At 33.0% G+C, this 15,186-nt stretch overlaps 1 protein-coding gene and 1 non-coding gene across 4 annotated transcripts; one reads left to right on the top strand and one right to left on the bottom strand.

Moving 5' to 3' along the window:
• The first annotated feature begins 1,606 nt into the window (after nucleotides 1–1,606).
• Nucleotides 1,607–4,448, top strand: LOC140989285 (transcription factor bHLH30-like). Of its 3 annotated transcripts, none has more exons than XM_073458454.1 (3): nucleotides 1,607–1,689; nucleotides 2,041–2,571; nucleotides 3,497–4,448. In XM_073458454.1, the coding sequence occupies exons 2-3, from the start codon at nucleotides 2,080–2,082 to the stop codon at nucleotides 3,980–3,982; spliced, it is 978 nt and encodes a 325-aa protein (XP_073314555.1). In that variant the 5' UTR covers nucleotides 1,607–1,689; nucleotides 2,041–2,079; the 3' UTR covers nucleotides 3,983–4,448. The 3 variants fall into 3 exon arrangements, with proteins under 3 accessions (XP_073314555.1, XP_073314556.1, XP_073314554.1); XM_073458455.1 differs by lacking the exon at nucleotides 1,607–1,689 and adding an exon at nucleotides 1,745–1,921; XM_073458453.1 differs by lacking the exon at nucleotides 1,607–1,689 and having other exon boundaries at nucleotides 1,929–2,571.
• A 10,268-nt stretch (nucleotides 4,449–14,716) lies between these two features.
• TRNAI-AAU (transfer RNA isoleucine (anticodon AAU)) lies at nucleotides 14,717–14,790 on the bottom strand. Its single transcript has one exon. It is a non-coding gene; the product is annotated as a tRNA-Ile (tRNA).
• Between the last annotated feature and the right edge of the window lie 396 nt (nucleotides 14,791–15,186).

Consider the following 15,186-nt stretch of genomic DNA (forward strand, 5'->3'; position numbering starts at 1 on the left):
TCAAAAAATAAATAAAAATATTTTGGTGGCTCTTTATTTAGTAAATGCAGGCAGTTGCAGCATGCAAGAAGAGAAATGGTGTATAGTTAATTCCAAAAGAGAAAAAAAAAATTAATATGAAACTGAAACCGAGGAAGCAATTGAATATTGAGACAGAAACTGTAAGGAAGAATAAAGAGAGGTAGTGAGGGGGTGGGGGTGGGGGTGGGGGTGCGTAGGGTGGGGTTTGGGGTGTGTTCTAAGACACAATGATTACATTGGGTCTTGGGGAAACAGAAAGTTTTGGCGTGGAAATAGGTATAGAGAAAGGGCATAATATGGAAGAACGTGGGGAAGCTTGACCATGGTACAATACCCTTTTTATCATCACACACACTAGTATATATGTTTGATTTTTTTTATTATCATTTCACAATTATATTTTATTTGTTTCCGAAATTTATTTTAAGAGTGTTTGCAATATCTAAAAAACAGTGATTATGGATTTTTTCTTTAACATATTTTTTTAAGAAAACAAATTTATAATCACGTTTTGTTTTAAGTTTCAAGCATTATATTACCTTTTATTTTTTGAACCAATTATTGCAAAACGACACAGTATATATATAGCAATATAATATGAGTTATCTGTGTCTAGAATATTTTTGTGCTATGATATGTCGAGAAATATATGTTGGATATATATTTTATATATGTATATAATCTTCTACATGTTATTAGAGTTTGTGTGATAAAAATAATAATATTCTATGATGAAAATTATTAAATGATATTTTAGTAACTTCGATATAATTCATGTAACCATATGACGGAGGATATAAATAAAGTATATATTTTTAAAAGTGTATATTGTTTTTTTCATGACTATTTCTCAATATGCATTGGATAAAGCTTTACTCAAGTAAACAGCTTTGGACAAGTCTTATGCAAAGGACTCATCCGATAAAGTGTTGACAAGAATAATTGAACTCTTGATAACTGACAAACGCTCGCTTACTTTACCAACTGATCAAATACCAGAAAACGATATTACAATTGTTGATCATAATATATGTGTTAGGACTAGGTGCGGCGGCTGGAGCTTAGCATACATATTTTATTTCACTAATTCATCTCTTTATTCTTTTCTTTATTGTATATATATGTGTGTGCGCGCATAAATTTTTTTCTTGATGTTGATAAAAATAAAGTACTATATATATATTAATTGTCAACAAAGATTTATTGATTATATGTATATTATGCTAACAATTTCATACTTTTTAATGTTCTCTTTTAAAAATTGAATTGTTTTTTCAGGGAAAAAAGAAGGGATATATATGTACTTGTATATCATACACTTTATTTTTATCAACATGAAGAAAAAATAAAATTTAATGCGCCACGCACGAAGAAAACTAACAGGGTGGAATGCACGATGGGGGATCAGCCTACTAAGAGAAAACAAAACAACCAAAAAAGCTAGCCAGCATACCAACAATGCACAATATAATTATAATTATAATTAAAAGAAAAGGTTATTAAATTAATGGGGATAAGAAGGGGTTCTTCTCTCTTTACCATTCACTAAAATCACCACTTCTTAAAGGCTATGGCAGAGGAAGAGAAGAAGCAAAAAAAGTCTAAAGATTAAAGGGGGCAAACATACTACTTACTAGCTCTCCGTCTCGTATTAAAAAAAAAGCAAAGGTACAAATCTTTATACTCACATAATCCACTTTGGCCTCCGTATGAAGTAGAATCCAAGTTTCTTGATTCTTTACACTTATTATTTTCTTTTCATCTTTATGTGAAAAAAAGATGAAATGATTATGAAAAAACCCTAAAGTTCGCTTCATTTTTGACCTCTTTTGTAGCTTTGGTTTACCAAGAAATTATACCATGTACCTCAAATCCCACATGCGTACACATATAAATTGAGGTGGGGTTTCGAGGGTTTGAGGGCTTACTTATATTATTATGTATGGAAATAACAAGAAAGAAGGGAATCAAGAAAACATTTCACATTATATAAATCATAATATCACTAATATTGATCAGGGTTTCGGCCAAATTCAGGAGCCATCACTTACCCAAGAAATGCAGCAGCAAAATACTAGTGATTCTTATATTGGCGTTGGAGGTAATGTGGGGGGAGGATCAACTTTAACGTTCCCTGAGGTGTCACAAATCCTGCCGTGGACACTTCCTCCGGTTCACACATTCAACCCGGTTTTCTCGCCCCGTGATCACGACCCGTTTCTTCTTCCTCCTCCGCCGCCACCAATGCCACCAACATCGTCCTACGGTGGTTTGTTTAACCGAATGGCTTCCGGGTTACAGTTCGGGTACGATGGACCGGGTTCGGACCACCAAATGAGGCTTATTTCTGAGTCTTTATGCCAGATGGTCAGCCCCAATTCGGCCCCTTTTGGCCTCCATGCTGAGCTGCAGAAAATGACGGCTCAAGAGATTATGGATGCAAAGGCTCTTGCTGCCTCTAAAAGCCACAGTGAAGCTGAGAGGAGGCGTAGAGAAAGGATCAATAATCATCTTGCTAAGCTCAGGAGCTTACTCCCTAGTACCACTAAAGTAAGCGAAATGCAACACTTGAATTCAAAACTTTATTGCATGAATCATTATTATATCAATGCGCTAACTAACATATTCACATGTTTTATTTTAGTGTTCACAGTAAACCTAAAGTTTAGTTTTGTGTAATATTCTTTTGTGGGTTCAAAGATTTTTTCTAAGATTACATCCTAAGATTCTTCTTAGGTACTTAAATAATTGGATTTCATTTGACTAGTGGATGTATGATTAGGTAGGAGAAATGACATAAATGAATCTCATTTTATATATATATATATATGCACTTTATCAATTTTGTGATTTATTCTAAAATTATTCTCAATCTTTTTTATTATTGATGAAATGCCACAATATTCCAAGTGTTGGTTCCGAGGAATTGGAAAAAGGGAACGGAGAAAGGGAGCAAGCGTTAATATCGCTCAGTTTGATATAATAAAGAGAAACCAAGAAGCAGTCCAAAAGCTTCCATGGAAAATTCTTGCCGGAATTTGCTGTCAAAATATTTAATAGAGGATTCTTAAAGATTAAAAAAAGACAGACAAAGGAGCATTCCTGTCAGTAACTCGGCTCGTTTTTACACTTTATTATTACCTATGTTTGTTTCCCCAAACCCCACCCTCGACATTTATCACCGAACAATACTCAAAGAAGCGGGATTTTGGTCGCATGATTGAAATTTGTTACTGGCTAGCCATTTTCTGCAAGCCCTTTTAGTTTCTTACAATTCTTTATCCGTTTATCCACAAACATTGTGATGTATGGATACTGTTTTGCAGATTAATTATGTACTTTTTTCCATTTTTCATTGTTCTTCATGGAATTAACACTCTTGAAAATGAGACCCTTCATTCTCAACCCATAAAAATGTTTTCTTGTTTGTCATACTCTAGAACTTTCATCAGAGGTGTATGTCATGCTTTTTCAGACAGACAAAGCTTCATTACTAGCAGAAGTGATCCAACAAGTGAAGGAGCTAAAGCGCCAAACTTCTCTAATAGCGGAAACTAGTCCCGTTCCTACTGAAACCGATGAGCTAATCGTGGATAATGCATCAGAAGATGGTAAATTATTGATCAAAGCTTCGATCTGCTGCGATGACCGATCCGACCTCTTGCCAGACCTAATCAAGACTCTCAAAACATTAAGGTTGAAAACTCTGAAGGCTGAAATAACCACGCTCGGTGGCCGGGTTAAGAATGTCTTGTTCATTACCGGAGATGAAGAAGATTCGATTAACCATAATATTATTGATAGTGAAGATCAGAATCTGCGGCAGCAACAGTACAGTATAAACTCAATACAAGAAGCACTCAAAGCAGTGATGGAGAAATCCAATGGTGAGGAGTCTGGTTCTGCAAGTGTTAAAAGGCAAAGAACCAATATAAGTATCCTTGAACACAGGTCTCTTTAAAAAATATTATATGCTAAAAATATCGACTTTTTTTTCTTTTACATTTTAAAATTTCCCCCTTTTTTTATATGGTGTGGCTTTTGGGTTGTGTTTTTCTTGATAAATTACTTATGTTGTTATATTAATATTTTGACAATAGTTACAACGTCAAAAGGGAAAGATATATATCTTGCTTGGTGGTGAATTTTGCATATTTTCACGAAATTTGATGATAAGGCAATAACCTTAAAACATATATAACTCGCTACCAGCACCGATACCACCGGGCAGCCACCATGACTGGCGGTGCTGCCGCCCACGTCCACCGCTGTTGCCTTCATGAACTTGGGACGTCAAGCTCTGATGTATACTAAAATTCTCCCAAGGATGCACATATACTGTGTGTTTTTGGAGGCACTGGAGGTTGTGATGTACTAAATTGTGGGAATTGATGTATATTTTGTTAAAGCAAAGGCATGTTACACTTTGTTCCTTTTTTATTATTAATTTTATGTAATGGTCATCAAATACATGTGTTGACCAGGGGTGTTTTATGTATGAAATTATATATAGTGCAAGCTGGTTTTGTGTTAAATCTGAATATCTCATCCAAATTAAATTTACTTGATTTTCCCTCAGGTTTTTATTACTGTACGTGTAATGAATTATATATATGTGTGTGTGTGTGTGGTCTTGCATGCTTTTGGTCTTGAGTTGTTTCTATTTAATATATTTTTAATTGTCAAAAAAAAATTTATTTTATCTACATTTTATCTACTCTATCAAAATTTCATCTCTAATAACCTACTTTATTTATCCTTGGTGAATATATCTAGTGCATATAACAATCGAAATGTGCTACTTGAGTTGTTGTCGGTTTAAAATATTTAAGCTGCAACGTTACCATCAGCTGTAGTTTTTGGTAAAACGTCAAGCGCTCGGTTCTACAATCTCATATCCCTTAATCTTCTTGGTCTTACTATATATATTTATTATATATTATTTTAGGTACCTATATTGTTGGATAATTTAAAAATTCTGATGATTTAAAATAAGGCTATTGATTAAAGAAGATTTATTAAACATCAAGCTGAACAAAATTAAAAAGAGAAATTGATTACTCGTGTCTCCCGAGTTGAACTGATCGTCAAAGTAAAATTGATCCTATTAAGACTAACTAATGTCAAGCATAGCTGTTGAAAGATAGTTGATTCAAAGGTCACTGAGGGAAGGAAAATTGATGATCCATTCAGTCAGGTTTTGTAGTGGACATTTTTTGAAACTTTCCAGGTCATTCTTTAAGAATCAAAGCCCAACTAATAGATCGGACAAGATCGTATAACAGCTTTATCAGTTCGTTAAAATTTCAGAGTCCTTGTGCACTACCCACATTGTACTATTTGTCAGAAAGGACGATGACATGACACAATGATCTCCCGACTCGGGAACTGCTATCAGATTCAAAATACCAACCGTTGGAATTGAAGCTTATAAATAGATCAGTTGGATGGACTTTCAAGCTCTCCAAACTTTTTGAATCATTAAGTATTATCAAGTTCTTGATAGACTAATTAATCAAGCAAAAAAATCACCTCACACATATCTTATTTTATCTGATCATTTTGTGCTTAGTATTTCTTTGAAATATCATTGTAATTAACAGTAATAATTCTTACTAATCACTATGTTTAATTTTGTGAATATACTAAGAGTTTCAGTTTGACAGTGATAAGTTCGGTTGAAGTGAACGTTTGCAAACTGTTGTAATTGTCTAAGTCTTTTAGTCATGAAAATCCTTCCGCGAAGAAAAATGTGTGATATAAGAGTAATTCATGTTTTTGAACATGCAGAAACAAACATTTACATTTACATTTCATTTACCTTATTTTTAGATTTCATTTGATAATCAAATTGTTCCTTACTTCTGCGTTCAAACCATGTCAGTGAGCTTCTTTCCGTGTAGTACTCAACTGCTAGCTTATTGATATCCAACTGACGAAAATTTCATTTCAGTGTTGCTAAGCCCAACCGAAATATTTTCAAAATTTGTTGAAATTATTTATTCACTGCATTTAAATCAATCTCTGATCCTAACAATTGGTATCAGAGCATGTTAATTCTTGCATCTAAACAATAAAAGTAAATGGCCTCATTCGGTAAAATTGACATTTCTTTAAAGAGGACTTCGACAATTCGAAAATCAAGATACAAACTCATTTAGCTGCACAAGTTGATGATATATGATTTGTCATCACAGACGGGCCAATGAAAATTATGAAGGTCAACACAGATGTTTCAATTTCAGATGATACACCTCAAATGATTGAAAAGCCACACATGAAGTGGACTGGTGAAAACAAGAAGAAGGCCAACTTAGACAATATGTCTAAGACATTCTACACAAAATATTGGACAAAAATACCTTCAACAAAATCCAAATGTGCTATACTGCCAAAAATATCTTGGAGAAAATGATCATGTTCTGCAAAAACAATGACCAAACAAAGGAAAACAAATTGTCAGTTGCGATACGAAAATTTGACAGCATCAAGAGGAAAACTGGGGAGTCTATGTAAAAATCAATGAACGAGTGAGCAACGTCATAATCAAACTGGATGCTCTTGCAAATGGTATGACAATCGGGATACAGCTTGAAAGTGATGAGGATACTCACGCAAGATTGGGATGTCAAAAATATGGCTATGCGAGAATCAAAAGATATTAAAAAGCTTGAACTACATGATCTATTCGCAGATCATCAGGTGTACGGATTTGAACTCGAATCGAGAACCGATGGCAAATCGTCGACTACCAAACTTATGAAGGCTCTAATTGCTACATCCAATCATCAATCTGTGTCAAAAGATAAATCAGACGAGCAGTTAAGCAATGATGTGTTGTCGTTTGTGAAGAAATTTGGCAAGTTTCTAAAGAATAATCGGGCAATTTTCAAAGCCCGAGCAGACGCAATCATTACAAAAAAGATTCAACTGATGAAGACAATGTGTGTTTCAATTGTGCAAAAAGTCGGACATTTCATAACCAACTGCCCTAAGCTAAAGAAGATGAGAGAAGGTCAACTGAAAAATAAGACCAATCTCATGACAAAAAGAAAAGGTTCAAGGATTACAAGAAGTCATTCATGAAAAGAAGATATCAGAAATTACTTGTGGCCGAAAACACTAAGATCAAGTGAGCATATTCTAATTTTGAGTCATTCGAGTCAGAGGATTCCATCAGCAATAATGATGAAGAGGAGGTGCAGTGCCTCATGGCGGATGCCGAGCTGATATCATCACTGCACTTCGTGATATGATAAATGAGTAAAAGAGACTTTCTCAATCCTTCGGAAAAATTCAGAGTTAATGCGAATAAGCTCAACTGACAATAATACAAAGCCTAACTGAGAACAGTTGGACGAAGTGTTCTATCTTAAAGCAGAAATTGCAAAGTTCAAGACTGAGATGAGCATGTTGAGCATTAAAAGCTAATTTCCGAGAATAAGAAATTGGCTGAATTTATCAAAATCTGAAACAATTCATCAGTCAGTCTAGATGATATGCAAGAGCTGAAAAAACCATCAGGAGACAAGACTGGTCTCAATTTTAGTAGCAACGAATGCACTCCTGAATCAAGTACTTAATCGAAACTGAACATGTACAAAAAAAATACATACACTTTGTCAAGTCAAGTACCACATATGAACATCTGGAGCCAGCTGTTCAAATTGAGAAACTTGTTAAACAAATGAACAAGAGCAGAAATATCAAGCGTATATCGTTGATCATTTTTATGTTAATATAAAATGGACAAACATAGAAATTAAATATAATTTTATCATTCTCATCGTCTTTCAATTCAATCAATATCACAAACTATTTTCAAGTATTCCTAGCAAACAAATATTTTTGTTTTAATTTTTTTAGTAATATGTTTTAAGTCACTAATAAATTAAACACCCTAAACATTAGTTTATAGAAAAACAAGAAATTAATCACTTTTGCAATAACCTGAAACAAAAAATTAGAGAAAAATAAAAAAATTTGTGTTGCATCCAAACGGATTCGTTACAATTTTCGGAAACAATATGTTTAAATTAAGATTAGTGAATAATGTTGAAATATTATTTAAAAATGTGTTAAATATTTGTGTTGAAAATGTGAATGTTGAATGTTGAAAATTAGGTAAAATTAGGTGTTGAATATTGAAAATTAGTGTGTGATGATGTAGGTAATGATGTATTTTATTTTTGGATTATTTGTAAAAATTTTCTATAAATAGATCTCTCATTTGTGAAGAAAATCACAATTGAGTTGAGAGAAAAATATTATAAAGTGTGTAGTGTGATAATTTTGAGAGTTTGAGATTTTTACTTTTTTACCGTAAATTTTTACTTTTTCACAACACGTTATCAGCACGAAGCTCTAAAAGTCCTCCATATTTTTCCAAGCTCCGAACAGAAGAAAAAGGTAACAAAAGTAATAATATTTATTTTACTGTTATTTATTTATTGTTTATATATGTAATATATAATATAATGTTATTGTTAGAAATAATAAAAATAATTTTTTCAAAAACTTGTTATAAATCCTGGGAGGATGTTAAGACGACATCCCACACTCCCGGTAAGGGATACGACAAGTATAAAAGCCTATAAGGTTTTTTAAACAAAATAACTTATGACACCTAATTATAATAATGTGATATGATATACATAATTATTTAAATATGACTAATATTATATACACCATATTATTACCATAAAATTATACAAATACATACATTTATTTTCTTATACACCAACGGTAATAAACGGTAACAAAACGGCTAGTTTTTGCTCTATAAATACAATCTCACAAATACATTCAATCACTCCAACTTTCTCTTCTTCTCTAAAAATTATTCTTCATCAAATTTTCGAAGAAAAAAAGAAGATGGCTTTCACGAGGTTATTTTTAATTATTTTGGTTATCATACTCACCAGTCTTGTATTTATCGGAGAATATCCTCCTCGTGTGTTTTCTTTATTTTTACGAATACTTGTACTTGTTGTTTATCCATTACTTTGTATTGCAATATTCATTAACTAATAAAATGCATCGTAATTTTTAGTACCACCATGGCAAACTTGGCAAAGCTCGAATTCATCGCTCTTGATATTACTGGGAAAAACTATATGCCATGGACTCTTGATGTAGAAATGCATCTTGAGTCATTGGGTCTAAGCGAGACCATTAAAGAAAATGGTATATCTTCATCACAAGAAAAAGCAAAAGCTATAATATTTTTACGACGACACCTTGATGAAGGTTTAAAATGTGAATATCTCATCGAAAAAGATCCCATGGCTCTGTGGAAAGGATTAAAAGAGAGATTTGAACATATAAGGGAAGTTATACTTCCGACCGCCCGTGATGAATGGAATATGTTAAGATTCCAAGACTTTAAAAAAGTCAGTGATTACAATTCAGCGATGTATAGAATAATCTCGCAGTTAAAATTTTGTGGACATGAGGTTACAGAATCGGAAATGCTTGAAAAAACATTTTCCACGTTTCACGCATCAAATATAACACTACAGCAACAATATAGAGTGCGTGGATTTGCGAGATATTCTGAACTCATCGCCTGTCTTCTTGTGGCGGAAAAGAACAACGAGCTATTAATGAGAAATCATCAGTCCCGACCCACTGGATCAACAGCATTTCCAGAAGTAAATGCTGTAAGCAAAAATGAATTTAAACCTGGAAACCAAAATCAAAGTTACAGACAAGATTTTGGTCGAGGACAAAATCGAGGTCGTGGTCGTGGTCGTGGACGTGGACGTGGACGTGGAAGTGGTCGTGGTCGTGGACGCGGCCGTGGTTTTGAAAATAATCGAGATAGTTATTTCTATAACTCATCTCAAAAGAACGTCCCAAACCACCCACCGAAAAGGCATCAAGAGAATATGAGTGTTAATGAGAATCACTCAAAAAGATTTGAAAGTTCTTGTTTCAGATGTGGTACTCCAGGACATTGGTCCCGTATTTGTCGAGCCCCTGAGCACCTTTGTAAACTTTATAAAGAATCAATAAAGGGGAAAGAAAAGGAGACCAACTTTACTGAACACAGTGAACCTTTGAGTGGTTCAACTCATTTTGATGCTGGAGATTTTCTGATTGATTTCTCAGATAATGATCAATTTGATGGTGGAATAAATATGTAAAATATTTTATTTTTTATGTATTCGTATGATAATGTTTTATAGTGTGTTATATTGTATTGTATTTTATTGTCAATAATTTTATTTCATTGCATATTTTTTTGAAGTTCAAATATGGAAAATGCTACGAACCAAGCTGAAGTTTGCATACCTGATAGTGGTACAACGCACACTATCCTCCGAGATAAAAGATATTTCTTGGAACTAAAACCAACAAAAACAACGGTGAATACAATATCAGGTCCTGTAGACTTGATTAAAGGATGTGGTAAAGCACAATTTTTGTTACCTAATGGTACAAAATTTTTGATCAATGATGCTTTATATTCACCACAATCGAAAAGAAATTTGTTGAGTTTTAATGATATATATTCCCATGGGTATGATACTCAAACAATGAATGAAGGGAATGAGAAATATATGTGTCTTACCACATATAAATCAGGAAAGAAATATGTGATTGAAAAACTACCAATGCTCCCTACTGGATTGCATTATACACATATACGTCCCATTGAATCAAACATGGTAATTGATAATTCTTCAATATTAACCAATTGGCATGATCGATTAGGACATCCTGGTTCAACAATGATGCGAAGAATTATAGAAAATACACATGGTCATCCATTGAAAGACCAGAAGATCTTTCAGAATAATAAGTTTCAATGTAAAGCATGTTCTCTTGGAAAACTTATTATAAGACCATCACCAGCCAAAATCCAAACTGAATCACCAATGTTTCTTGAACGTATTCAGGGTGATATTTGTGGACCAATCCATCCACCATGTGGACCATTCAGATACTTTATGGTATTGATTGATGCCTCCAGCAGATGGTCACATGTATGTTTATTGTCAACTCGAAATGTTGCATTTGCAAGATTACTTGCTCAAATAATAAAATTGAGGAATCAATTTCCCGATTATACAATCAAGAAAATTAGACTTGATAATGCTGGTGAATTTACTTCCCAGACTTTCAATGATTATTGTATGTCTATGGGAATCATTGTTGAGCATCCTGTTGCTCATGTACATACTCAAAATGGATTGGCTGAATCATTGATTAAACGTCTGCAAATGATTGCTAGACCAATGATTATGAAAACAAAGCTCCCTATTTCTATATGGGGACATGCAATTTTACATGCTGCTTCATTAATTCGCATCAGACCAAGTGCATATCATAAATACTCCCCATTGCAGCTTGCATTTGGTAAAGAACCAGACATTTCTCATCTGAGAATTTTTGGATGTATGGTGTATGTGCCTATTGCACCACCTCAACGAAAGAAAATGGGACCTCAAAGAAAGATTGGAATTTATATTGGTTATGATAGTCCATCGATCATTCGATATCTTGAACCACAGACAGGCGACGTGTTCACAGCACGTTTTGCTGATTGTCATTTTAATGAGGAAATCTTCCCAATGTTAGGGGGAGAACAGAAACATACCGAAAAAGAAATTACATGGTATGTATCATCATTGTTACATCTGGATCCAAGAACAAAACAATGTGAAAAAGATGTACAGCAAATTGTGCACTTGCAAAGAATAGCAAATCAAATACCAGATGCATTTGCAGACACAAAAGGGGTAACTAAATCATATATACATGCTGCAAATGCCCCTGCTCGAATTGAAATTCCGAAGAAACAAATTGAAGATAGTCATGATGTCATTAAACGCCTGAAGCGTGGAAGGCCAGTTGGTTCCAAGGATAAAAATCCTCGAAAAAGAAAATTCATAGAGAAACACAATGATCACAAAATAGAGAATGATGTTCCTGAAGAAACACATAATGATCACAAAATAGAGAATGATGTTCCTGAAGAAACACATGATGATGAAAATGTTTTGTCAGAACCACAAACTGACGAGAATCATGAAATCTCTATCAATTATATTAATACTGGAAAAATATGGAACCGAAAAGATATAGAAGAAATTGATGATATATTTTCTTATAATGTGGCAATCGACATCATAAATGATAATGAAGATCATGAACCAAAATCTTTTGGTGAATGTAAAAATCGGCAGGATTGGATAAAATGGAAAGATGCCATCCAGGTTGAATTGGATTCGCTAAATAAACGTAATGTTTTTGGACCTATAGTCCTTACACCTGAAGGTGTAAAACCTGTTGGATACAAATGGGTTTTTATTCGAAAGCGAAATGAGAAAAATGAAATAGTAAGATATAAAGCTCGACTTGTTGCACAAGGTTTTTCTCAAAGGCCTGGAATTGATTATGAAGAAACGTATTCTCCTGTGATGGATGCAATTACGTTTCGGTATTTGATTAGCTTGGCAGTATCTGAAAATTTAGAAATGCGTCTTATGGATGTTGTTACAGCCTACTTATATGGATCACTTGATAGTAATATATATATGAAAATCCCTGAAGGATTTAAGATGCCTGAAGCACAAAGTTCAAAACCCAGAGAATGTTATTCTGTGAAATTACTAAGATCATTATATGGGTTGAAGCAATCCGGCAGAATGTGGTATAATAGGCTAAGTGATCACTTGATGAAAAAGGGATATGTAAATAATTCAATATGCCCTTGTGTTTTCATTAAGAAAACAACATCCGGATGCGTAATTATTGCTGTATATGTTGATGATTTAAACATCATTGGAACAAATAAGGAAATTCAAGAAGTTGTGTCATACTTGAAAGAAGAATTTGAAATGAAGGATCTTGGAAAAACCAAGTATTGTCTGGGTTTACAAATTGAACAAAAAGAATGTGGAATATTTGTTCACCAGACAAATTATACAGAAAAGATCCTTAAACGTTTTAATATGGACAAATCAAATCCTTTAAGTACTCCAATGGTTGTTAGATCATTAAACATAGAAAAGGATCCATTCCGTCCATGTGAAGATGATGAAGATATTCTTGGTCCAGAAGTACCATATCTAAGTGCTATCGGTGCCCTTATGTATCTTACAAATTGTACAAGGCCTGATATATCTTTTGCCGTAAATTTATTGGCAAGATTTAGCACATATCCAACAAAGAGACATTGGAACGGAATTAAACATATATTCCGTTATCTACGAGGAACGACAGACTTGGGACTTTTGTATTCAAAAGATGCTAATCCAAGTATAATTGGTTATGCCGATGCTGGATACTTATCTGATCCACACAAAGCACGTTCTCAAACTGGATATGTATTTACTCGTGGAGGCACTGCAATTTCTTGGCGTTCACAGAAACAAACACTTGTAACAACTTCATCAAATCATGCCGAGATTATTGCACTACATGAAGCAAGCCGTGAATGTGTGTGGTTAAAATCAATGACTCAACATATCCAAATCTCATGCGGATTATCATTCGACGAGAAGCCTGTGATACTATATGAAGATAATGCTGCATGTGTTGCTCAAATGAAAGAAGGATACATAAAAAGCGACAGAACTAAACATATTCCTCCTAAGTTCTTCGCATTCACCAAGGAGCTTGAGAAGAATAAATGTATTGATGTTCGTCACATTCAATCAAGTGAAAACTCATCAGATCTCTTCACAAAGGCACTTCCTACGACAATATTCAGAAAGCACATATATAATATTGGGATGCGCAATCTACGAAATTTGTGAAGAATTGTTCGTGTCAACATGAGGGGGAGTTTACGTGACTGCACTCTTTTTCCCTTACTATGGTTTTTATCCCAATGGGTTTTTCCTAGTAAGGTTTTTAACGAGGCAGTATAAAAACACGTAATGTATACAATCATTATGATCATCATCACAAGGGGGAGTGTTGAAATATTATTTAAAAATGTGTTAAATATTTGTGTTGAAAATGTGAATGTTGAATGTTGAAAATTAGGTAAAATTAGGTGTTGAATATTGAAAATTAGTGTGTGATGATGTAGGTAATGATGTATTTTATTTTTGGATTATTTGTAAAAATTTTCTATAAATAGATCTCTCATTTGTGAAGAAAATCACAATTGAGTTGAGAGAAAAATATTATAAAGTGTGTAGTGTGATAATTTTGAGAGTTTGAGATTTTTACTTTTTTACCGTAAATTTTTACTTTTTCACAACAAATAATAAATTATATACTAAGTTTGGATANAAATATTTTTGTTTTAATTTTTTTAGTAATATGTTTTAAGTCACTAATAAATTAAACACCCTAAACATTAGTTTATAGAAAAACAAGAAATTAATCACTTTTGCAATAACCTGAAACAAAAAATTAGAGAAAAATAAAAAAATTTGTGTTGCATCCAAACGGATTCGTTACAATTTTCGGAAACAATATGTTTAAATTAAGATTAGTGAATAATAAATTATATACTAAGTTTGGATATTTTTTTTTATTAAACCTGAACAAATTTAAATGTCAAACTTTTAGAGCCAAATTATAAAGTTGGCAGATAAACAAAGTCTTCAGCAATGTGTAAAATAAAATATGTGAGAGTTGGAGACCTACTTTTAATTTTACCATTTTTGTGGTCCGTTAATCAAACCCCAATAAATTGAACAAAACTGAAAATAAAAGAATATAAAAAACATGGCCCATGCAGGTTTCGAACCTGCGACTTTCGCGTTATTAGCACGACGCTCTAACCAACTGAGCTAATGGGCCAGATGCTGTGCTGTTACAGTGTTAGATTATTATATTTTATACAGTTTTAAACTTATCCTGTCTTGCCGTTGCACTAAACTTGCATTTTGATAAGTAAATAATAATAATTGAATATTATTTCTTTCAAATATTTAATATACTAAAACAATATTCCAATAACTTAATTAATATAAAGTAACCAACTTAAAGTTAGACCGAAATAAAAGACATGACCATCTATGCTAAATTAAACATTATAGTTTCAATTTTCATTAAAAAATAATAATAATAACTGAATATTTTTGGTTAGATATGATTCTGGAAAAAAAAATTAAACTTTAATTTTTACAATCACAAATGGGATTGAAAATATGGAAATATGAATAAAAACTATTAATGTCATCTAAAATGTTTAAT

Source organism: Primulina huaijiensis, chromosome 12 (assembly GCF_012295235.1).
Source record: "Primulina huaijiensis isolate GDHJ02 chromosome 12, ASM1229523v2, whole genome shotgun sequence".
NCBI lineage: Eukaryota > Viridiplantae > Streptophyta > Magnoliopsida > Lamiales > Gesneriaceae > Primulina > Primulina huaijiensis.